Source organism: Lepus europaeus, chromosome 3 (assembly GCF_033115175.1).
Source record: "Lepus europaeus isolate LE1 chromosome 3, mLepTim1.pri, whole genome shotgun sequence".
In the NCBI taxonomy this organism is placed as follows: Eukaryota; Metazoa; Chordata; class Mammalia; order Lagomorpha; family Leporidae; genus Lepus; species Lepus europaeus.
The window spans coordinates 168,715,064-168,737,254 of NC_084829.1; the positions used below are offsets into that span (position 1 = coordinate 168,715,064).

The 22,191-nt window shown below is 49.8% G+C and overlaps 1 protein-coding gene across 6 annotated transcripts in view; it reads left to right on the forward strand.

Annotated features, from left to right (window-relative positions):
• Window positions 1–21,851, forward strand: part of ERMARD (ER membrane associated RNA degradation) — a 37,686-nt gene extending 15,835 nt beyond the window's left edge. For 4 of the 6 annotated variants that reach the window (XM_062187045.1, XM_062187043.1, XM_062187044.1 and 1 more), the window contains 11 exons: window positions 233–347; window positions 1,370–1,472; window positions 3,721–3,750; window positions 5,503–5,571; window positions 6,688–6,861; window positions 11,073–11,156; window positions 12,664–12,740; window positions 14,098–14,220; window positions 14,511–14,729; window positions 16,662–16,775; window positions 20,912–21,851. In XM_062187045.1, the coding sequence (XP_062043029.1) occupies window positions 233–347; window positions 1,370–1,472; window positions 3,721–3,750; window positions 5,503–5,571; window positions 6,688–6,861; window positions 11,073–11,156; window positions 12,664–12,740; window positions 14,098–14,220; window positions 14,511–14,729; window positions 16,662–16,775; window positions 20,912–21,086 (1,283 nt within the window). In that variant the 3' untranslated portion in view covers window positions 21,087–21,851. The remainder of the gene's footprint in view (window positions 1–232; window positions 348–1,369; window positions 1,473–3,720; window positions 3,751–5,502; window positions 5,572–6,687; window positions 6,862–11,072; window positions 11,157–12,663; window positions 12,741–14,097; window positions 14,221–14,510; window positions 14,730–16,661; window positions 16,776–20,911) is intronic. The other 2 variants (XM_062187047.1, XM_062187046.1) reach the window with 2 other exon arrangements.
• The last annotated feature ends 340 nt before the right edge of the window (window positions 21,852–22,191 follow it).

The following is a 22,191-nucleotide window of genomic DNA, read 5'->3' on the forward strand; positions in this document are numbered from 1 at the left end:
GTGTTGAAACGTGTTTGAGTTGTGGAGTGTGGTTGTGTTGAAACGTGTTTGAGTTGTGGAGTGTGGTTGTGTTGAAACATGTTTGAGTTGTGGAGTGTGGTTGTGTTGAAACGTGTTTGAGTTGTGGAGTGTGGTTGTGTTGAAACGTGTTTGAGTTGTGGAGTGTGGTTGTGTTGAAACATGTTTGAGTTGTGGAGTGTGGTTGTGTTGAAACATGTTTGCTGTTTTGCAGATGTTCCTTATGAAGTACTTTCAGTATTAGAAGAAATAATGAAAAAATCCTCTTTTATATTAAAAGTCATGCTACCGTACTGGGAAACTGCATTGGTCAGGTTCAGGTCACACAGGTAAGGAGGGCAGTGTGGTTGAACATCTTCAACACCCTTTGTCTTCCACACTTTTGTCATTGGAGAAGCACTTGGAGGTGGGGCTGAATGTCTTCATATAATAATGGAAGAGGCAGCCTATAATTATGTTTAAACATGTATCATACACTTCATATCATCATTTTTCAGAATCAAGTTGTATGTATTTTTGAGGTCTTGCTATGAGTGAAATGTGTGCAGTGCCAGAGAATCATGAAAGAGCAGTCAACTTTGTTGTTATTTTGTGTCTTTAAAAATTTTTATCTTCATTTTTTATTTGAGGTAGAGAGATGGGGACGGGGCGGGGAGGAGAAAAAGAAATAGAAACAGAGAGAAAGCTTCCATCTGCTGGTTCACTCCCCAGATGCTCACAACAGCTGGGGCTGGGCTGTGCTAAAGCTGGAAACAGGAACTCAGTCCAAGTCTCCCACGTGGGTTGCAGGGATGCAACCACTTGAGCCATCACCGCTGCCTCCCAGGAAACGGGAATAGGGAGCAAGCAGGGACGCAAACCCAGACACTTGGGTGTGGTTTGCGGGCATCCCAACCCGCATCTTCACTGTTGGCCAGGTCCCCTCCCCTTATGTTCTCTTTGCCTAAGAGCAAATGCTGCACAGGAGTAAAACAGTCACCTGTGCGGATCAGGAGCGTAATGAGCTGATCTTTACTTTTTCTCAGGTGACATTATCTTCATTTTTATGCCTTGAAAACCCACTGAGTCCTATTCAAGTGTTCTTTAGAGGTGAAGAGATAGGTGAGGCTGGTATTTGATGACATTTTATATCCTGAAGCTGCTAAAAATAGTTCATCGAAATTAAAACACTGAAATATAGTTTTAAAATTAGTGGTCTAATGAAACTGATTTTGTTTCTCCTATTAGTAAATAATGTTACTTGCTTTTAATATAGCATTGGTCATATTTAGACCACAGAATAGTTAATGTGGTGTTGGCATCAATATTTAGTTTTAAAATGTAGAGCTTTCTTCTTTTTTTAATTTCACAGGTTTGCTGACTGTGCCATATTGTTGTTGACACAACTGGAGACTGGACTTAGGAAAGTTTTTGCTACAGTTAACAAATGTCCCAAAAGACTCCTGACTGCTGAGGTACACACTTGCTTTTGTTGTTGATGAGATTATTGTTGCATGGACAGTTTTCTGTGCCTAATTGCAAGTTTTTTTTGAAAGATTTATTTATTTATTTGAAAGTCAGAGTTACAGAGAAAGGAAGAGACACAGAGAGACATCTTGCATCTGCTGGTTCACACCCCAGCTAAGCACATTGACCAGGACTGGGCCAGGCCAGAGCCAGGAGCCAGAAGCTTCATCCAGTTCTCCCACGTTGGTGTCAGGGGCCCAAGTTCTTGGGCCATCTTCCATTGCTTTTCCCAGGCCATTAGCATTGAGCTGGATCAGAAGTGGAGCAGCAAGACATGAACTGGTGCACACATGGGATGCTGGTATTGCAGGCAGTAGCTTTATGTGCTATGCCACAATGCCAGCCCTACCTAATTGAAACTTTAAAAATAATTTCATTTCTCATTGAAATGAATTTTTTAGTGAAAAATTTTCTTTGGAAGGTTTTACTGGCATTTTCTGTGACTTCCTATTACAATGCTTTTCAGATTTATGTTTATTTTAATCATGGTTAGTTTTGGTTTTTTATATATATATATATATATATATATATATATATATATATATATATATATAATATTTCTAAATTGTCTTTTAAACTTAGCGATGTCCCACCAGTAATGCGCACTCCCTCTGTTTGGTGCATTCTGGTGGAGGCCTCTGCTGGCTCTGAGTGGAGCCCTCCTGATGCTGCCCCTGGTGCCATGCCTGGGGTTAGGACATGGACTTCTCTCAGCACCTTGTTGTGGAGGGAAGCTTCATTGTCCGCAGAAAGACGTAGATCCTCATTCGTCACAGCCCTCACGGACTACACTTGCAATTGGCTGTTTGGTAGCAGGCTCAGCTGCTGTGTGGCCATATAAATTAAGCTATAAATAAACTTGATGATGTACTTGTCAGTTGGCTGTGCAAACGAATAGCATGGATGTGACTGCAGAGCGTGCAGTTTGACAAGGGATGGGTAACTTGTAGTCCAGACTTTTCCTCAGAAAAACCTGGATCCCTTTATAAGGTTGTGCTTACATGAAGATGTTTTATAGATCAGTGACTGTGCAAGTATCATTATTTACTGAGCACTTTCTGCAGCTGAGGTCTCTCTGATCCATGGAAGTTACGAATGTGAGCAAGAGTGGCTTTTGAGAGCCTGTCTATTATAGGAGAGAATACATTTCTCCTGATTCCATAAAACTAGATAGAATTCATATACATGTAATTTATGAAAAAATTCAGCATTTTGAAAAAAGTAGTGGGGATATTTAGAAGACAATTGAATGTTTAGAAGAGAGCTCAGGAAATGTCCCAGGGCCAGCAGTGCTTGAGGGCTCAAGATAGAGGTTTTAGGGTCATGTCCAGAACACTGTGTGGGAGAGCGTTTAGTAACATGGGTTGAGCATCTCTGATCTGAGACCTGAGCCTCTCACAGATCTGCGACTCGAGTGCAGCTCTGGTGCCACAGATGGGAGGTTCACACCTGCTGGGTCGCCTCAAGACACAGGTCTGCTGAACTTTGCATGTAATGCCACCTTCAGGCTCTGTGTAGGGTGTGTATGAAACATAAGTAGACTTGGCTCCCCTCCCCAAGGTAGCTTACATAAGTACAAATAGTCTAAAATCCCAAGAATTAAATATTGTAAGCACTTCTGGACCCAAGGTCTTGGATAAAGGGATAATCAAGCTGTATTTGGTTGAAAGTTTTCCAGGGAAAACCTGTGTTTGTGGAGCTAAAGAAGCTGCCTGGGGTTTCCTTGTAGAGATGTAAAGCTGGAGTGGGACTAGGAGAGAGTGGCCGCAGCTGCGGCCTGTGCCCACAGGCTCTGTGCCAGTTACATCAGGTAGCAGCTAAAACAGGGGCTCTTTGTTGGAGAGTGTGTTAAAGTGTGCTCGCTTGTGCCTAAGCGCCAGTCATCAGGAGAAACGCTCTGGGTGTGAGTAGCGATGTGTAAAGAGAGGTCTGCAGCTGTGAATTTCACCACTAACAGCGACAAGAGTGTAGGGGCAGCATGTAACACAGCTCGGGTACTAGGTTCACTGTATTTTTGTGTCTTTTACAGCATGTTTATTTTATGACTCTTCCACAATTATGGGTAGTTAATGTTCATTTTCATAAGAAAGTTTTAGATTTGGGGCCATGTCCCAGAAATTTTTCCTGTTTTGAATAATGTTACTCTACTTTTATTTTGCTTTAATCGTTTCTTTTCATTTCTTTCCTTTTTTGAAGTCAACAGCTTTTTATACCACCTTTGATGATGTAAGTATACTTACAAGGTAACTTGAAACCATCCAAACATTGTCTTCTTTTATTTATTTATTTGAAAGGCAGAGAGTTAGCGCTTCAACTACTGGGTTGCTCCCCAAATGGCCACATTGTCCAGGCTTTGACAGGAGCCTGAAACTCCATCCAGGTCTCCCATGGGTGCAGGGTCCAAGGACTTGACTGGTCTTCTACTGCTTTCCTCGGTGTGTTAGCAGGGAGCTGAACCAGGAGTGGAACAGCCAGGACTCAAACCTGTGACCGTATGGGATGCTGACTCTCATGCTGTGGTTCAACCCACTGTGCCATAATGCCTGCCCCCAGTTGTTGACCTGAACCATACACAGGTCTCCAACTTCAGTACTAATTGAAACACAAAATTAAAGACAAACCATAAGTCATATGCATATAGAGAAATGTTTGGAGTAATATATTAAAAAAGGAGAGAGTAGATTTAAATATAGTTTTAAATGTTTATATGTTTTTAAAGACCCAATGTTACTAATCTACTTTCTGGAGTGACAGGAAGCTCCGAGCTGGAAATGCCTGGAGGTGCCAATGTCACTGGCTGTCGTTAGTTAGAGGTATTCATCGTAGAGTCAGGATTAGCATTTGTCTTTCTTGGGTATGGAATGTAACTCAACTGTCAGGTGCTGTTACCTCCTGTTATGTACTGTTATATACTGTTACCTCCTGCTAGGTACTGTTACCTTCTGTTGTCCACTGTAGAATGTGTCTGCACAGTGGGGAAGGGTGACTGTGAAGGTGATCATTACAGTTGGAGAAATCTCCTGTCACCCATGGAGGATGAATGCTCTTGTGGGTGGTTCTAGAAGGTGGTGCTTTGCATGAAGGGTGACAGACAGGCTGCAGGAGGGACTGAGAGAGAGGCTGTGTAGAGACTTGAGCATTTGGATCATCTTGCCTTTAAGACAACTGTTAGGTTCCTAAGTGTGGTGGATTAATAATGCGCCTGCTTGCCTGCAGAGTTCATTCCATTGGTAGACAATTGGTTCTCTAATCACAACACATTTGGGAATGTGACGATTGAATCAGAGTAGCCTAGTCTGTTTAGGGTAGATCTGTAGGACTGAGTCAGGGTGGTTGGGTTCCAGTAGCTTGCTGTGTACACACATCCTTAGAGAACTTTCAGTTGAAGAGTAGTACCTTTAGTATAACATGTTATATTGGTTCCAAGTAAATTAAATGAATGAAGGAGTGTCCCCAAAATGTAGCAACCACTGTTTAGAAAAATTTATTTTAGGCCAGTGCCACAGCTCAATAAGCTAATCCTCCACCTGTGGCGCCAGCACACGGGTTCTAGTCCTGGTTGGGGCACCAGATTCTGTCCTGATTGCCCCTCTTCCAGGTCAGCTCTCTGCTATGGCCTGGGAGTGCAGTGGAGGATGGCCCAAGTCCTTAGGCCCTGCACCTGCATGGGAGACCAGGAGAAGCACCTGGCTCCTGGCTTCGGATCAGTGCAGCGTGCTGGCCGTGGCGGCCATTGGAGGGTGAACCAATGGAAAAGGAAGACCTTTCTCTCTGTCTCTCTCTCATTGTCCACTCTGCCTGTCAGAAAAAAAAGAAAAACTTATTTTAACCAGTGTAATGACCTTAAAAATATGTTTGTTTGTGTCTGTGTATGTTTGTATGTGTGTTTGGTGTGTGCTTGTGTATCTGTGCATGTGTGTTAGGGTGAGTCTGTGATGTGTCTGCGTTTCACAATTGTGTTTATTTTTGGTGTTTTAGATGTTGGCAAAACACTTGAATGATGGCAAAATCAATCAACTTCCTCTTTTCCTTGGAGAACCTGCTATGGTAAGGTATTGTGTATATTTCACGATTATTCTTGCATTTTTGGATGTGATGAGAATGTCCCTGAAGTGGGATTAGTTCTGGCTTGTGTTGTGCTCAGGAACTGGGTGCTGGAGCCATTGCTGGGCTGTCTCAGCCCTGGCACCTGTCAGTAGAGCCATGGCTCCAGCGTAGGTCCTGTGCTTGATGCAGGTGGATCAGTGTCTTCTCCTAGGCCTCCCTGTTCCCAAGCAGTGTTTGAACTCGTTGGCCCTGTGTATTTATGCTGTGGAAAGTGCTAGGGTCAAATGTGACTGATGAGGCCACGTTGGATGAAAAGAATTACCGTGCGGGGCCATTTTCGCTGTCTGTCTTCTGTGTTTTGTGACTGTAAGTGGGTGTTTGTATGTTTATATCCCGAGAACTGGCGGACTGAGGCACTCCCTCTGTGCTGATGCTGGCATGACACCTCGTGCCCTTTGGGCATGCACTTCTGCCATCAGCCAATATGATTGACCCAGCGTATCGAACATTGTTTGTTTTCTCTTGTCTTATATGCTTTTCTACCTCTTATCTAGTGTTCTTTGCCATCTCATAGCTAACATACTTTGTTGTCTCTTGCCTAATACTCTTTTTCATCTTACGTTTTTTGTCTGTGGGTAGATTTCTAGGTCCAAGGTTTTCTGACCTCTTCCATATAACCTGAGGGAGAGGTCTTGAGTGTAGGCTGTTGATGGAAGAGGCCACTTAGTTCTGGACTTCCAAGATAGAAAAGAGGGATTCTGGAAGAGCACGTGAGGAGAGCATGAGGAGGCACGAGTCCAAGGGCTGTGCTTGCACAAGCAGGAGCTGGGATTCCCTCCGTTTTCCTTAGAGGAGGGTAAGGGCAGAAGGAGGAGTTTAACTGAGCATCGGCACCATCCTCGCAGGTCTGCCTCCCTTAGTGGTGTCCTCAGAGTGTCCCAGGTGCTGAGAGCAGGACCTCCAGCAGGGCGCCGTGCTCATGTGGCCAGTGCGCTCCATCTCTGGGTCCACTCTCTGAGCCAGGCTGTGTCAGGCCTGGCCCTGTGTGGGCTGTGGCACTCACTCTCTCTTCTTCCTGGGTTACTAACAAAACATTTTCTGTTTATTTCATGAAAGGAATTTCTCTGGGATTTCCTGAACCATCAGGAGGGTCCCCGGATAAGAGATCACTTAAGCCATGGGGAGATCAGCTTACCTGAATTTCCAAAAGAAGTGACCAATCAGTTGCTTGGATTTTCTGTTGTCCTTTTACTGAGGTTTGTTGATGAAGAGCTATCAGCAGTTTATAAGGTAATGTGTGAGAACAAAAATGATCAGTTAGAATCCTTGCCATTCAGCAATGAAAGAATATAGTTTATTTTTCAAATCTAATTACTGTTAATCTTTTGTTTTAACTCTGAGTGACATGTTCCCCATCAGGTCAGGGGGCACTCACCGGGGACTTGACTGCATGTGTACATGCGTTCTCTGTGACACGTCCGTCAGTGCTGTTTGGACCAGTCTGGACTCATGCAGAGTCTCATTTCTTGAAATCACATTTGTGTGTAACATGACGTTGAAAACCAAAGAACAAATTATAAAACATCATTGACCAAATATTAGGAAATGTCTATAGCTGTCTCTCTCTCTCTCTTCTTTTTTCTTTAAGATTTATTTATTTATTTACAAGTCAGAGTTACACAGAGAGAGGAGAGGCGGGGGGGGGGGGGGTGTCTTCCATCTGATGGTTCACTCCCCAATTGGCCGCAACGGCCGCAGCTGTGCCGATCCGAAGCCAGGAGCCAGGAGCTTCTTCTGGGTCTCCCACGTGGGTGCAGGGGCCCAAGGAATTGGGCCATCCTCTACTGCTTTCCCAGGCCATAGCAGAGAGCTGGATCGGAAGTGGAGCAGCCAGATCTCGAACCAGCGCCCATGTGGGATGCCAACGCTTCAGGCCAGGGTGTTAACCCACTGTGCCACAGCACCAGCCCATACAGATGTCTCTCTCTCTCTTTTTTTTTTTTTTTTTGACAGGCAGAGTGGAGAGAGAGAGAGAGAGAGACAGAGAGAAAGGTCTTCCTTTTTGCCGTTGGTTCACCCTCCAATGGCCGCTGTGGCCGGCGCATCTCGCTGATCCGAAGCCAGGAGCCAGGTGTTTCTCCTGGTCTCCCATGCGGGTGCAGGGCCCAAGGACTTGAGCCATCCTCCACTGCCTTCCCGGGCCATAGCAGAGAGCTGGCCTGGAAGAGGGGCAACCGGGATAGAATCCAGCGCCCCAACCGGGACTAGAACCCGGTGTGCCGGCGCCACAAGGCGGAGGATTAGCCTGTTAAGCCATGGCGCCAGCCACAGATGTCTCTTAAACTGGGGAAGTGGCATTTGCATCTGTCAGTAAGCCAACCCTTTGTTATTGCAGAGCACATGGTCTGGAATGTTTGCTATGGATATTTTAATATTTTGTTCACATTATACTTAGGATAGTCATCTTAACAAATTGTTTAAAAGTTCAGAAAGTATAGAAAAGTAAGTGTAAAAAATGGAATCCTCTGGTACCCATCTCCCAGAAACAAGTACTGCCAGTAACTGGACGTCTTTCCCACATACACCGAAGTGGTTTCACTAGTGTTTTACCTAACACTGTGTTGTTGGTGTCTTTGTTCCGCCTCACTCTTTTTATGGCTGTTTGGTGCTCCTTTCCACAGTGTCTTATTTATCCTCCACTGATGGAGAGAAGTAGTTTTTCCTGGTATGGAAAATTCCCAGTTGTGGTGCTGAAGTGGACATCTTTGTTCATTTGGGAACTTGTGTAAGCAAATTTGTGAAAGTCAAGTTCTAAGGCACAAGATATCAATAAGGTCTTGGTTTGTTTTGTTGTGTCATTAATTTGTTTTTATTTGTTTGGGAGGCAGAGAGAGTTCGTTCCTATTTGCTGCTTTGGTCTCCAAATGCCTGTAATGACGGGGATGGGCCAAGCCGAAGCCAGGAGCAGGGAACACAATCAGGGTCCCAAGTGGCAGACTTGAGCCATTACCAGAGCCTCCTAGGGTACACGTGAGCAGGAGCCGGGAGCCTGGAGCTTGGTGTTCAACCCAGGTGCTCTTATATGGGACATGAGCACCTGGACCCTGAGGCCAAATGCGTGCCCCACAACCTTGTTTTTCTAGTGGTTGCTCTCGTGTGTTGGGTAGATAGTTGTTGTTCTTTCGTGTACTGCCTGGCTCTGTTTGGTTTGATTTGTTTTCCCTTTGGTCTGTTACCCTTATCTGGCGTTTTCAGTGTATGGTCCATGTCGCTTTGATTCTTTGTGTTTTTGGCTTCTTTATTTGGAGTCATTCTTAAACATTTCTTTGCTTTCCACAATTATAAATATATTTTCTTCCTAGTACTTTTTCTGTTTGTTTTTTTCTTTCATTTATATCTTTTGACCAGCTGGAATTTATCTCGTTGTGGGAGATGAATCCACTTCGCCAGCGAGTGGTGGGCTTCCAGTGGAGAGGCAGGCAGCCTCTGTGCCCGGTGCTCGTAGACACGGCTGGCCTGGGGCCTGAGCTCTTCACTGAAGCTTCTGGAAGCTTGCTCTCCAGAATCCTGCTTGCTCTCTAATTCTTTGTTTACCTATTTTATTTGAAAGTCAGAGACATCTCCCATCTTCTGGCTCACTCTGCAAAGGCCAAAGGCCAGAACAAGGAGATAAGCTGGGTCTCCCACATCAGTGACAGGGACCCGACATCTTGAGCCAGCACTGCTGCCGTCCAGGGTCCACAATAGAGGGGGCTGGAGTAGGCAGTAGAGGGAGGGAGGAGGAGGGGGGAGGAATGAGGGAAGAGGAGGGAGAGGGAGCAGGGAGAGGGGGAGGAGGAGGAGGGAGGAGGAGGGAGAGGGAGTAGGGAGAGGGAGAAGGAGGGAGAGGGAGTAGGGAGAGGGAGGAGGGAGAGAGGAGGGGGAGAGGGAGGGGGAGGGAGGAGGGAGGTGGGAGAGGAGGGGGAGAGGGAGCAGGGAGAGGGAGGAGGGAGAGAGGAGGGGGAGAGGGAGGGGGAGGGAGGAGGGAGGCGGGAGAGGAGGGGGAGAGGGAGGAGGAGGACGGGGAGGGAGGAGGGAGAGGGAAGAGGAGGAGGGAGAGGGAAGAGGAGGAGGGAGAGGGAGGAAGAGGGAGGAAGGAGAGGGAGGGGGAGGTGGGAGACGGGAGAGGGAGGCAGTCCAGTATAGGATTTATGTGTCCTAAACTATGTTTTATTTAAGCTGAACCGGACACCCAACCCATTGTTCTTTAATTCTTACTATTCTATGTGAACATTATTGTAGTTAAACACAGACCACACATCCCGTAGCTCACCCAAAACCAAACAGACAAAAAGGACTGTGCTCCTATGGATTAATGGAGAAATAATAGCATTTTTACACTATTGAGAATTACTTGGAAAAATAATGTCTTCAACTAACATCTGCTCTTGTATCCTCATGCCCCAGCCCCCTCTCCTGAGTGATTCTTCCCTCCTGCAGGTACCCCCTGTGCCCCAGCCCGTTCCGAGTGCCCCTCATGCCCCAGCCCCACCTCCTGAGTGACTCCTCCCTCCTGCAGATGGCTGGTCCTGTCCCAGCCTCCTCACTTAAGTGAGTCGTCCGTCCCTGGGCCCCTTTTTACATTCCTTATTCAATTCTCTGCCTCCCCCTCCCCCACCTGCCTGTCATTGCCTTTCCCTGGAATGTCCTGGCTCTGACCAGCATCTCTCCTGCGATTCTTTCTGTTCTCAGCATAGCAGCCTGCAGGATCCTCTCACAAACTCTTCAGTTCTCTGCTTGAGGTCCGCCATCCCCTACCCTGCTTCCCACCACTCGGCAAGAACAGATTTCGAGTCTCAGGACAGAAGGAGTTGTGCTTGGTGGCCGTAGGCCAGCTGTCTCCTCATGGGACAGGTGCCTCACCTGTATGGGCGTGGTTCTGTCTGCGCTGCTGGGCTGGCACCCCTGAGGGCACTGTCGAGCGCTCTGAGGGTGGATGTATAGGTGGGTGTGTGTGAGCTAGCACGTCTCCTCTGTAGTTGTCTTCTGGCTCTTTTGGTTGTTTTGTGCTACTGAGATTTCTGGTTCCTGCTTGTTAGGTTTGCCAACTGTCAGTCCACTGACTTTTCTTTTTGTTTCTAGTAGGTTTCAATTGTGGACTGGGATTATCCAGTTACATCAGCTCACTTCTTAGTTTTTTAGGCAAGTCTTAGATTTTTCAGTTTGGAATCTCTTCCTTATGTGTCTGTAATTTTGTTGCATTGTGGACGAAGGGTGGTTGAGGCCTTTGTAAATTATTGTTAATCAGCTTCATATAAAATCATTTTGGGGGCTGTCATTGGGCTATTTGACTCCCGTATCAAGTCCATTTTTATGAAAAGTATTGTTTTGTTATAGGTGAATAGAATTACTTGAGAGAGGATAGTAAGAACTGTGTACTCTAAGTGACCTGCCATTCAATAAAATAGAACTAAAAGCCTAATTAGAAATTGTAGTAACTAATGTCTACTCTTTTCTAATAGGAAAAAGCATCAATAAAGTCATTGATTAGTCTTGCAGAAGGCTATAGTTCTCACTGCCATCCGATTTCCCAGCTTAAGAAGCAGGTATGCTGAAGATCGAATGCTTGGGAGAGGGGTTTGTGTGAGTCTGGTGTTAGAAGGTTGGGGGTGCCCCATCAAGCAGAGTGTAGCCCGTGCACCACCAGCTGTGTGACCCTGGCCAGGCTGCTCAGAGTCTCCGGGCCTCTGTGGCTCAGCTCCTGTGTCTGACAGTTGACAGTGATGGCCGGGTGTTTTTGGCAAGTGGATGAGTGCTGGAAAGGGTCTGATGTAGTGCCATGGAGGCTGTTAGCGTCCTACTCACTGAGCCAGGGCAGTAGCAGACTGTCAGTGGTGAGGGATGGCCTTGGCCTTTCCTTTTTCTATAGAAAACCAGTTAAACCGACTTAGAAACTCCCACAGGCAGCCAGGAGGCTCCAGTTTGGAAACTGTCTGAGGTGCTGCTCTATTCTACGGGCGAGGTAGGAGGCACAGTGTGGGGGCAGGAGGGGGCCGTCCCCAGGAACCAAGGACTCGGGGGTTGGAATGTGGACGCCCCTCAGTGAGATGCCCTCTCCAAGGAAGCTGTGAGGTCAGCGCAGGTGGCTGGGGGTGATCTCAAAGGCAGCTTAGTGGAATGGAGCCTGGAGAGGACCATGGCCTGACCAGTGGTGTCTTAGGAAAGTACCGCCAGGGAGAGCGCTCCCAAGGCATCAGCATCCACGGCCGTTTGCGGGAAGGATTCCTCAAGTCCTAGGGTCAGGTGGTTCTGTTGAGCCAGTGAACCTGGCTGTTCTGGTATGGTGACTGCGCTGCAGCTACTTTACTCCCAGGAAGTCACCCGAAGCTGGGAGTGCCAGGACCAGCATTAGAGACGGCAGTGAGGAGTGTGAACGTGAAGGAAGCTCGCTGAAGGCAGGCTTTTCCCTCGGCCTGAGCTGCCGACGCTCCCGGGCTTCCTTGTGCTCCTGACTGTCCTTTCCCTGTCCCAGAGAGGCCTCCCCTTCCCCACTGCCCTGCGTCCATCATGCGTCCCTTTCCTATCAGCTGTCCCACTTGCTACTGCCGTGTGACTGATCACCCAGCTCAGTGGTGTCGGCAGCCCGTGTTCAGCTCACCTTCGGGTCGGCTCTGACAAGGAACCTGTCATGGAGCTGCAGCCCTCACAGCTCTGCTGTGCGGGTGACCCAACAGAGAATGCTGGACGCTGGCTGGAGGCCTTGTGGGCACCAGTGCTGCTTTGTTCTACAGATGTCCCTGGATGATGGCAGCTTCAGCCAGGCCCGGGGCCCTGGACACCAGGGGAGGCCCATCTCCAGGTCGGAAGAATTGGCAGCGGCATTGGCAGCCCTAGACGTTAACCACCCACTGCCCCTCGTGGTGGCAGCAGCTGTTGCTCATGGAGTATGTTGGACACCTGAGACCACCATCAGGTTCTAAGATGGTACAGGACTGTAACAGTTTACAAACATTGTTTTTCTAGAGACCGAGTTAGCATCTGTAACATCCTGCACACACACTTCCTAGGATGTTATTACAAAAACGTTACAAGTGAGTAGATGTCTCCTCCCAGGTGCTGAGCTGTGAGGAGAAGATCAGGATGTGGCCTCTGCTGCCTTTGCCCGAGGAAAGCACCTGGGAAGCAGTCAGGTGGGTGTCATCCAGGGCCCCTAGCATTAGAGCCTCTGAGAGCAGTCAGGGGCTGTCACCTGGCGCAGGCAGACCGGGGGTTGTCAGTTACACTCACCTTCAAAAGTGTTTCCTGAGGCAAGTGTTTGGCTTAGTGGCTGGGCTGTGTATATCCCAAGTCAGAGGGCCTGGGTTGGAGTCCCAGCTCAGCTCCCAGCTCTAGCTCCCCACTAATGCGTGCCCTAGGAGGCAGCAGGTGATGACTTAAGTAATGGAGTCCCTGACACCCACATGAGAGACCCAGATTGAGTTCCTGGCTCCTGGCTTTGGGCTGACATAGCCCCACCTCTTGTGGGCATTTGGGGAATAAACTAGTAGATAGGAATTCTGTCTGTCCCTGTATTTTCTGTCTCTCTCCCTCTCCAGATTTAAAAATGGAAGTGTTTCCTTACCCACAAGGCCGCTGGAGGAGTAGGAGAGAGGATCACTGGGTCCCGTGGGCTGTGCAGGAGGAGGTGGAGGCAGCGCTGGGTCCCTTGGGCTCTGCAGGTGCGAGGTGGAGACAGCGCTGGGTCCCGTGGGCTGTGCAGGTAGGAGGTGGAGACAGTGCTGGGTCCTGTGGGCTGTGCAGGCAGCCCTGGGTGTGACAGCCATCAGGGCGGGGCCCTTGTGCAGATAGCACTGGGCATGTAGGTTTTGTGGAGACACAGTGGCGTCACTGAGACTGTTCTGTGTATGAGGAGAATGGGGTCCTGCAGGTTAGGGGAAAGCGGGATCAAGGTAGAAATTTAGGATCATGGAATATAGCTGACCTGTTTGTTGAGTAGGCACGATCCTTGGTGACTCCCAGGTCATCTCTATCTGTGTGGCGCATTGGCAGACTGCATCGTTATTTATACTGCTGATTGTGGCTTGTGTCATTTTATATTTGGGGAAACCAAGTTTCAGCTCAGTGAACCATTAAAGTAAACAGTGTTTTGCATAGTGGCCAATGTGTGCATTTTAACAATTGTCATGTATTCTTTTTTTTTTTTTTTTGACAGGCAGAGTTAGACAGTGAGAGAGAGAAAGGTCTTCCTTTTCCATTGGTTAACCCCCCAAATGGCCACCACGGCTGGCACGTTGCACTGATCCGAAGCCAGGAGCCAGGTGCTTCTCCTGGTCTCCCATGTGGGTGCAGGGCCCAAGCACTTGGGCCATCCTCCACTGCCTTCCCAGGCCACAGCAGAGAGCTGGGCTGGAAGAGGGGCAACCGGGACAGAATCTGGCGCCCCGGCTGGGACTAGAACCCGGGGTGCCAGTGCCACAGGCACAGGATTAGCCCAGTGAGCCGCGGTGCCGGCCTGTCATGTATTCTTAAATGTGTTCTGTCTTTCAGATTAGAAGGTGATGCTGAAGCAAGTGCCTGCAACTCTTTGATTACACAGATTCTGGAGGAGCTGTACCAGCATGCGCCCGAGCATTGTGTGCGTGGTAACTCGCAGTATTCTGCCACTGAGAAGTAAGTGCTAGGGCCTGCTCTGAGTTGACGAAACATACACTAAACAAGTCAGGGGAGTTAGCTTAGCTGTGTTCCGTTTCCACCTTTGTAAGCTTGGTAGCTGCAGTGGAGTTCCCACTGTTACTGCTGTGGGAGGAATGACTGGATGAGCTGTGACAGTCCCTGCACAAGGTGTGATGTGTCCGATGAGTTACAGATGCACAGTGTTCACGGTTGTGTGGCTGCAGTGTGGGTGGTGTGCGCAGTGTTCGTGGCAGGCCGTGTCCCCGAAAGCTGTGCTTGGTTTGCAGGTGGCACCGGCTGCTCAGTGGACTCTGCCGGATGCGTGTTCCCACGCTGTTCTGCCCCAGGATTGTCCTCGAGGTGCTCGTTGTGCTGCGAAGCATCTGCTCCCAGTGCCAGCGCGTGTCTGGCCAGGTGATTGCCTCCGCGGAGCTGAGGCACAGGCAGTGGCTGGAGAGGAGGCTGCGGTCCCGCCAGCGGCAGAACTACTTGCGCATGGCGAGCAGGTGTGGCCCTGCCTTTTGCTGAAGCACTGTTGGGTAGGCTCGTACCTTGGGGTGTAGGTCTGGCCTGACTCTCAGGAGACACGTGCTTTCAGAGACAGCTGTGGACATGCTACTTTAAAAATAAAATCTGCCAGGGGCCGGCATTGCGGTGTGATGGGATAGCCACTGCCTACAGTACCCACATCCCATGTGGGCATTGGTTCGAGTCCTGGCTGTCCCACTTTTGATTCAGCTCCCTGCTAATGCACCTGGGAAAGAAGAAGATGGCCCAAGTGCTTGGTCCCCTGCACCCACGTGGGATACCTGGAAGAAGCTCCAGGCTCCTGGCTTCAGCCTGGCACAACCCTGGCTGGCCATTGTGGCCATTTGGAGAGTGAACCAATGTTTGGAAGATCTGTCTCTTTCTCTCTCTCCTCCCTCTATAAATCTGCCTTTAAAATAAATAAAACTAAATCTTAAAAAGATTTGTTTTAAAAATAAAAAAAAAAAGTCTGCTGTTTTGGTGTATGGGCATGTATGTTCTACTGCTCTGATTAAGATTAACTTGAATTTGTCTCCACTTGCAGGGTATATTTCCGAATGTGCTAATTTTTTTTAAGATTTGTTTTGAAAGGCAGAGAGTTACAGAGAGGCAGAGAGAGAGAGAGAGAGAGAGAGAGAGAGAGAGAGAATGAGAGAGAGATCTTCCGTTTGCTGGTTCATTCCCCCAAATGGCCACAATGGCTGGATCTGGGTTGATCTGAAGCCAGGAGCCTGGAGCTTCTTCTGGGTCTCCCATATGGATGTGGGGGCCCAAAGACTTGAGTCATCTTCTACCGCTCTCCTAGGCCATAGCAGAGAGCTGGGTTGGAAGTGGAGCAGCTGGGACTTGAACCAGTGCCCATATGGGATGTCAGCACTGCAGGCAGTGGCTTTACCTGCTACGCTATAGTACTGGCCCCAGAATGTGCTATATTAAGAAAAGACCATTGGCACAAATCTCTAATATTTGGAGTTGATTAGTGTGTGTACCTGCATTTTAAAGCTTTATTTATTTGAAAGAGCAGCAGAGATCTTCCTTCTACTGGGTTCACTCTCCAAATGGCGGCAATGGCCAGGACTGGGCCAGACTGAAGCCAGGAGCTAAGAAATCCATCTGGGTCTCCTACCTGGGTGGCAGAGGTTCAGGCACTTGGGCCATCATCTTCTGCCTTCCCAGGCACATTAGCAGGAAGCTGGATCTGATGTGGAGCACCGGTACTTGAGCCTGCGTTCCTGGTATGGATTGCTGGTGTCTCAAGCTGTGGCTTAACCCGCTGTGCCACAGCACTGTCCCAGTGTCCTTACTTCTCAGGGATTTAATGGGTCTTGCTGCATTGCCTTCCCAAAAGATGATGTTCATTTATGTTCCTAATGGCAGCTTATGAGAAAATTTTCCTTGTGAAAGTGGAAAACATATGTTTCTGAAATATTAATCCGTCTTGGAACAATTTTAAAATGTCTCCACCCGTTTCACGGGAAAGATGAGGCTGTGGTTTGGTTTGAGTTTGAGTCTGATGACACTGAGCACATTCTGATACTTAAGCTTTTGTTTTCCCTTGAAGCCAAAAGTGAGCATCCTTTGCTGAGCCTGAGGTTGTGGGAAAGAGGCTGTCAGACAGCAGAGGGCAGAGAACTGGTGGAAGGGGCCACGTGCAGACCCAGCTGTCCCTGTGTCCTCTGAGAGCACGCTGCCTGGCGGGAGGCAGGGGCGAGGGGTGAAGAGTGAGGGGGTACAGGGCGTGGCCAGGGGCACAGGGCTGGCCTCAGCTCCCTGGCCTGCCGCAGGCCCAGGGCAGTCAGGGACTGCCAGCGAGGTTTGGACCTCAGAGTGCTAGGAGGAGGCAGTGGTTGGGCTGGACGTGCCTTTCCTGGGGAAGGTGCCACGTGCTGATGTGCACTCATTTGTCTTAGTATCAGGCTTCTGTCTCCTGTGCTCTGCCTGATTTTGCTGCTCATTGCGCTGGAATTGGCTAACATCCATGTGGTTCTTGGAAAAGATACTTCTGAATATCAGCACTACCTCAGGTACGTGTGTCATGTGCAAAATAAGCCATGTTTTGTTATTTTACATTATTTTAATTTCTATTAGTTATTTTTCTTGGGAATTATTTTATTAACCTTCATAGATTCTGACAGGCCCTTAGCTAATCTTTGTGACTTTGGGTGCTTATAAGTTTGTGAACATGTGAGACTGACACCTGTGCAGATACGTTCTGAAAACTGAGCGCGCCTACAAGTGGATCCTGAGTCTGCGGGAACAGTGGGGACCCGCGGCCAGGGTAGGGGGGAGGGCGGAGGTCTGCGGTAACAGTGGTGACCCGCGGCCGGGGAGGGGGGGGAGGGCGGAGGTCTGTGGGAACAGTGGTGACCCGCGCCGGTGGTGGGGGGGGAGGGCAGAGGTCTGTGGGAACCGTTGCTGGAGGGGAGCTGAGGGTGCTGTCACCTGGCATCTCTGCAGAGCATCCGGAGGCGGGGCCACAGGGCCTTCTCTGCCATGTCCAGATGGCTGAGACCAGACTTGTTGTGTAGCCAGTGCTTTCACCTGTGGGAAGCCCACCCTTTGTGACCCTCCAGGCCCTAGGGACCTGAAAGTTACATAACACTTGGGTGACCCACTGCAGAGAGGGCTGTGGCTTGTGTGGTGAGACTGACTTTAAATTGACGCTTTGTGAGTGGCAGGAAGCTGGACACAGGTTTAAGATGTGGCATTTTATGGAAAGAAGCACAGGATCCTTCTGAGAGAGAGTCACACGTGTGCAGTGCTAGAGGTCGGCATCTCTGGGTCAGGGTCCTCACCCTGAGCACTGGGACATCTGCATAGACCCCCACTGTGAGTGAGTCACACGTGTACAGTGCTAGAGGTCGGCATCTCTGGGTCAGGGTCCTCACCCTGAGCACTGGGACATCTGCATAGACCCCCCACTGTGAGTGAGTCACACGTGTACAGTGTTAGAGGTCGGCATCTCTGGGTCAGCACCCTGAGCACTGGGACATCTGCATAGACCCCCACTGAGAGTGAGTCACACGTGTACAGTGCTAGAGGTCGGCATCTCTGGGTCAGGGTCCTCACCCTGAGCACTGGGACATCTGCATAGACCCCCCACTGTGAGTGAGTCACACGTGTACAGTGCTAGAGGTCGGCATCTCTGGGTCAGGGTCCTCACCCTGAGCACTGGGACATCTGCGTAGACCCCCACTGTGAGTGAGTCACACGTGTACAGTGTTAGAGGTCGGCATCTCTGGGTCAGGGTCCTCACCCTGAGCACTGGGACATCTGCATAGACCCCCACTGTGAGTGAGCCACACGTGTACAGTGTTAGAGGTCGGCATCTCTGGGTCAGGGTTTTCACCCTGAGCACTGGGACATCTGCATAGACCCCCACTGTGAGTGAGTCACACGTGTACAGTGTTAGAGGTCGGCATCTGTGGGTCAGGGTTCTCACCCTGAGCGCTAGGACATCTGCATAGACCCCCACTGTGAGTGAGTCACACGTGTACAGTGTTAGAGGTCGGCATCTGTGGGTCAGGGTCCTCACCCTGAGCACTGGGACATCTGCATAGACCCCCACTGTGAGTGAGTCACACGTGTACAGTGTTAGAGGTCGGCATCTCTGGGTCAGGGTTCTCACCCTGAGCACTGGGACATCTGCATAGACCCCCACTGTGAGTGAGTCACACGTGTACAGTGCTAGAGGTCGGCATCTCTGGGTCAGCACCCTGAGCACTGGGACATCTGCATAGACCCCCACTGTGAGTGAGTCACACGTGTACAGTGTTAGAGGTCGGCATCTCTGGGTCAGGGTTTTCACCCTGAGCACGAGGACGTCTGCATAGACCCCCACTGTGAGTGAGTCACACGTGTACAGTGCTAGAGGTCGGCATCTCTGGGTCAGGGTCCTCACCCTGAGCACTGGGACATCTGCATAGACCCCCACTGTGAGTGAGTCACATGTGTACAGTGTTAGAGGTCGGCATCTGTGGGTCAGGGTTCTCACCCTGAGCACTGGGACATCTGCATAGGATCATTCTGAGGGGCGATGCTGTCTTGTTCCCAGTGGAAAGCTGAGTGGCCTCCCCACCTCCACCCACTGGACTCCAGTGGCTCTCCCAGCTGTCCCTGGGGGCCATATTGCCCCATTGAGAACTATGTGTTGGACAAACGGACAAAGGGTCTGTGGACTTGGATTGTTTTATTATTATTTTTTTTTTTTTTTAGGATTTATTTATTTATTTGAAAGTAAGAGTAAGAGAGAGAAAGACAGAAAGTATCTTTCATCTGCTAGTTCACTTCCCAGATGGCTGCAATGCCCAGGGCTGGGCCAGGCTGAAGCCAGGAGTCAGGCGCCTCCTCCAGGTCTCCATGTGGGTGCAGGGGCCCAGGCACTTGGGCCGTCTTCTACTGCTTTCCCAGGCATGTTAACAGAGAGCTGTACAGGAAGTGGAGCAGCCATATCTTGAACTGGTACCATATGGGATGCCAGCGTTGCAGGCAGTGGCTTTACCCTTATGTCACAATGCCAGCCCCATTGTTTTTATTCTTTTAACTTCCCTTTGGATATGAACATTTTCAAGGTACAAAATTGGAAAAACATTTCAATTTCTTGGGAAACCTTGAGGAGAACCCAGAGAAAATAAGAATGACATTTATTCTCATCTGTCAGAGGTAAGCCTCTGTTACCACTTGGATGAGTATCTTCAAGGAGAAACTTTGTATAGCAGTGGCTGTCAGGGCTCACCGGAGCTGGGCCTCCACTGTGCAGGGACTGCTCACTGTTCCCAGGCAGGGCAGAGCTACTCAATACCACTGGGTCTGTTTGTGTTTATTCAGTGTCAGGTGAGCCCTCAGAGCTGTTCTGGAATTGTTACATCATGTAAAATACCTGGGGATGGGGCCGACGCTGGGACCTAGCAGGTTAAGCCACCGCCTACCGCGCCAGCATCTCATATGGGTTCCAGTTCGAGTCCTGGCTGCTCCACTTCCAATCCAGCTCTCTGCTGATGTGTCTGGGAAAGCAGTGGAAGAGGGCCCAAGTGCTTGGGCCCCTGCACCAATGTGGGAGACCCAGAAGAAGTTCCTGGCTCCTGGCTTCAGACTGGCCCAGCTCTGAAGTGTGGCCTTTTGGGGAGTGAACCAGTGGATGGAAGGTCTCTCTTGCTCGCTCTCTGCCTTTCCCTCTCCCTCTCCATCCCTGTAACTGTGCCTTCCATGTAAAATAAATAATTCTTTAAAAAAACAGAAACACCTGGGGCTGGAGCTGTGGCACAGCAGGCTAAGTGGCCACTCAGGATGTTGGCATCCAATCAGAATTTCAGTTAGAGTCCCCGAGGCTGTGCCTCTGAGCCAGCTGCCCACTAATGGCCTAGGGAGGCAGCAGCAGATGGCCCAAATACAGAGGTCCCTGCTACCACGTGGGAGACCTGGACGGAATTTTTGTCTCCTGGCTTTGGCCTGGCCCAGCCCTAGCCCTTGCTGCCATTTGGCGAGTGAACTGGTGGGTGGAAGACCTCTCTCTCCGTGTTGCTGTGACTTTCAAATGAATAAATAAATGAACTTTTTTTTTTTTTAATCATGCCGGTTTGGGGAAGTAGGTGTCAGAAGGTCCTTGGGTTTTGTACAACCTTTGGGACTCCTCTGGTGACCAGGAGCACTCACATCTGAGCATCTTGCTCTTCCCTTATTTGTGTTCTCATATTCTCATTTTGTAGTATTTGTCTTAGTCTGTTTCCGTTGCTGTAACAGGTACCCGAAGCTGGGTCATTTATAAAGAAAAGTTCCTTTCATTGTTGGAGGCTGGAAGCCCAAGAGCATGGTGCCTGCATCTGCCCGGGGCCTGCTGAGGCCTGGTGCGCCTCCTCTTAGGACAGAGAGCAGAGGGCAGATGGGTGTGTGCGGCAGGGAGAGCAGCGGGCAGCTCCCGAGGAGCCGGGCCCAGCCCTGGGAGAAAGGCACTCACCCTCCTGGGACCCTGCAGTGGTTTCAGTGAGTCTCTGAGCAGACAAACCAGAGTCAGAGGAGAGCACTTGCTTTCTTTTTGAGTCCTCAGACAAACATAAGCAGAATTGACTTTAGGGATAATTCCAAGAATGAAAAGAAGACATTTAAATCACCAAAGCGTTTGTATTTGAATGGATAAAGAAATGTCATTCATGTTTTTCAACAGGTTCTTAAAATCCATCCTGCAGTACACTGAGAACCTGGTGGTCTACACCAGCCAGGACAAGAACAAGTGGAATGAAGCTGTCAGTCTTACACACACAGCTTTGTTGAAGATTTGGACTTTCAGTGAGACGAAACAAATGTTAATACACCTAGCTAAGAACCCGCAAGCGGAGTAGTCTTGTGAAAGTGAGTGTAAGTTAGGGTGCCGTTGGCTCTAACAGAGAGTCCCAGTGCGAGCTGGCAAGCAGGAGTGCAGTGGGTAGTGGGGACATGATCGGCCCAGGCTGTCTTTCCCCACAGTTGTTGGATTTGCCCTTCCTGGGTTGAGTCGAGCTCGGGTGGGCTGCTGTCTTGATCACACGGCTGCAGCAGGCCTTGGCGGAGCCGCCCCGGAAGATGCCGCTCAGAGGAAGGCAGAGCCACCCTTCACTCACTGCTGCCCAGGAATTCCTGGCTTCCCTGTGGCCAGCACCCAGACGTCCACCCTGTCCTGCCGTGGGGCGAGAAGCATGGACTTGGGCCATGAGGGCCCATCGCTGGAGCTGGGGATGAAGTGGATGCCGTGAGGCCTTGCGGGCAAGCCCTGGGGTGGGGTGGTCCTGCAGGGTGAGGCCTGTGGGCTCCGGGTGCCTCAGTGAATCGTGGCTGCCCCTTATCTGCCCTCGAACCTCCTTGGCAGGTGGAGCTGGGACGTGCACTTCGGCTCTAGGGAGCCCTGTGGGGTGGTGGGTGCCATGTGACCATAGACAGTCGGACACGTGCTGTCCATCCCTTCTTCAGCTCAAGCCTAACCACCCCCACCCCATCCCCTTAAACCATATTTCCAGGTAAAAGTGAAAACAGCGTGCTCCCAGCTGATGTGATCCGACTTCCTTTGTGCGGTTGGGGATTGTTCATCCTCTTCTCCAGTGTAGACACAAAATCCACATGTCAGCATGTGCATGTCTTGGGGTGTTCTTTCACAGCCCAGCCACAGCCCCCCGGGACACTGTCCACCACAGTGCTGGGCAGTAGGGCCACCCGCCAACACTCCTGCACTTTGTGCGGGGGCAGGAGAAGGAAGCACTGACAGATGCATCTCCTGGCTAGGGCAGCGGCAAACGAGCAGAGCCACCTGGGCCTGGTCTGGGCCTGGTCTGGGCCTGGTGGTCTGGCAGGGGCTGGACACACCGGGATGACGACAGAACACTTGCCTGCACGGTGATGGCAGTAGAATACCACTGCCTCATACCGGGTTGAGGATTTTCCCAGTGGGGTGATGTCCCTACCTTTCCCTTCCTT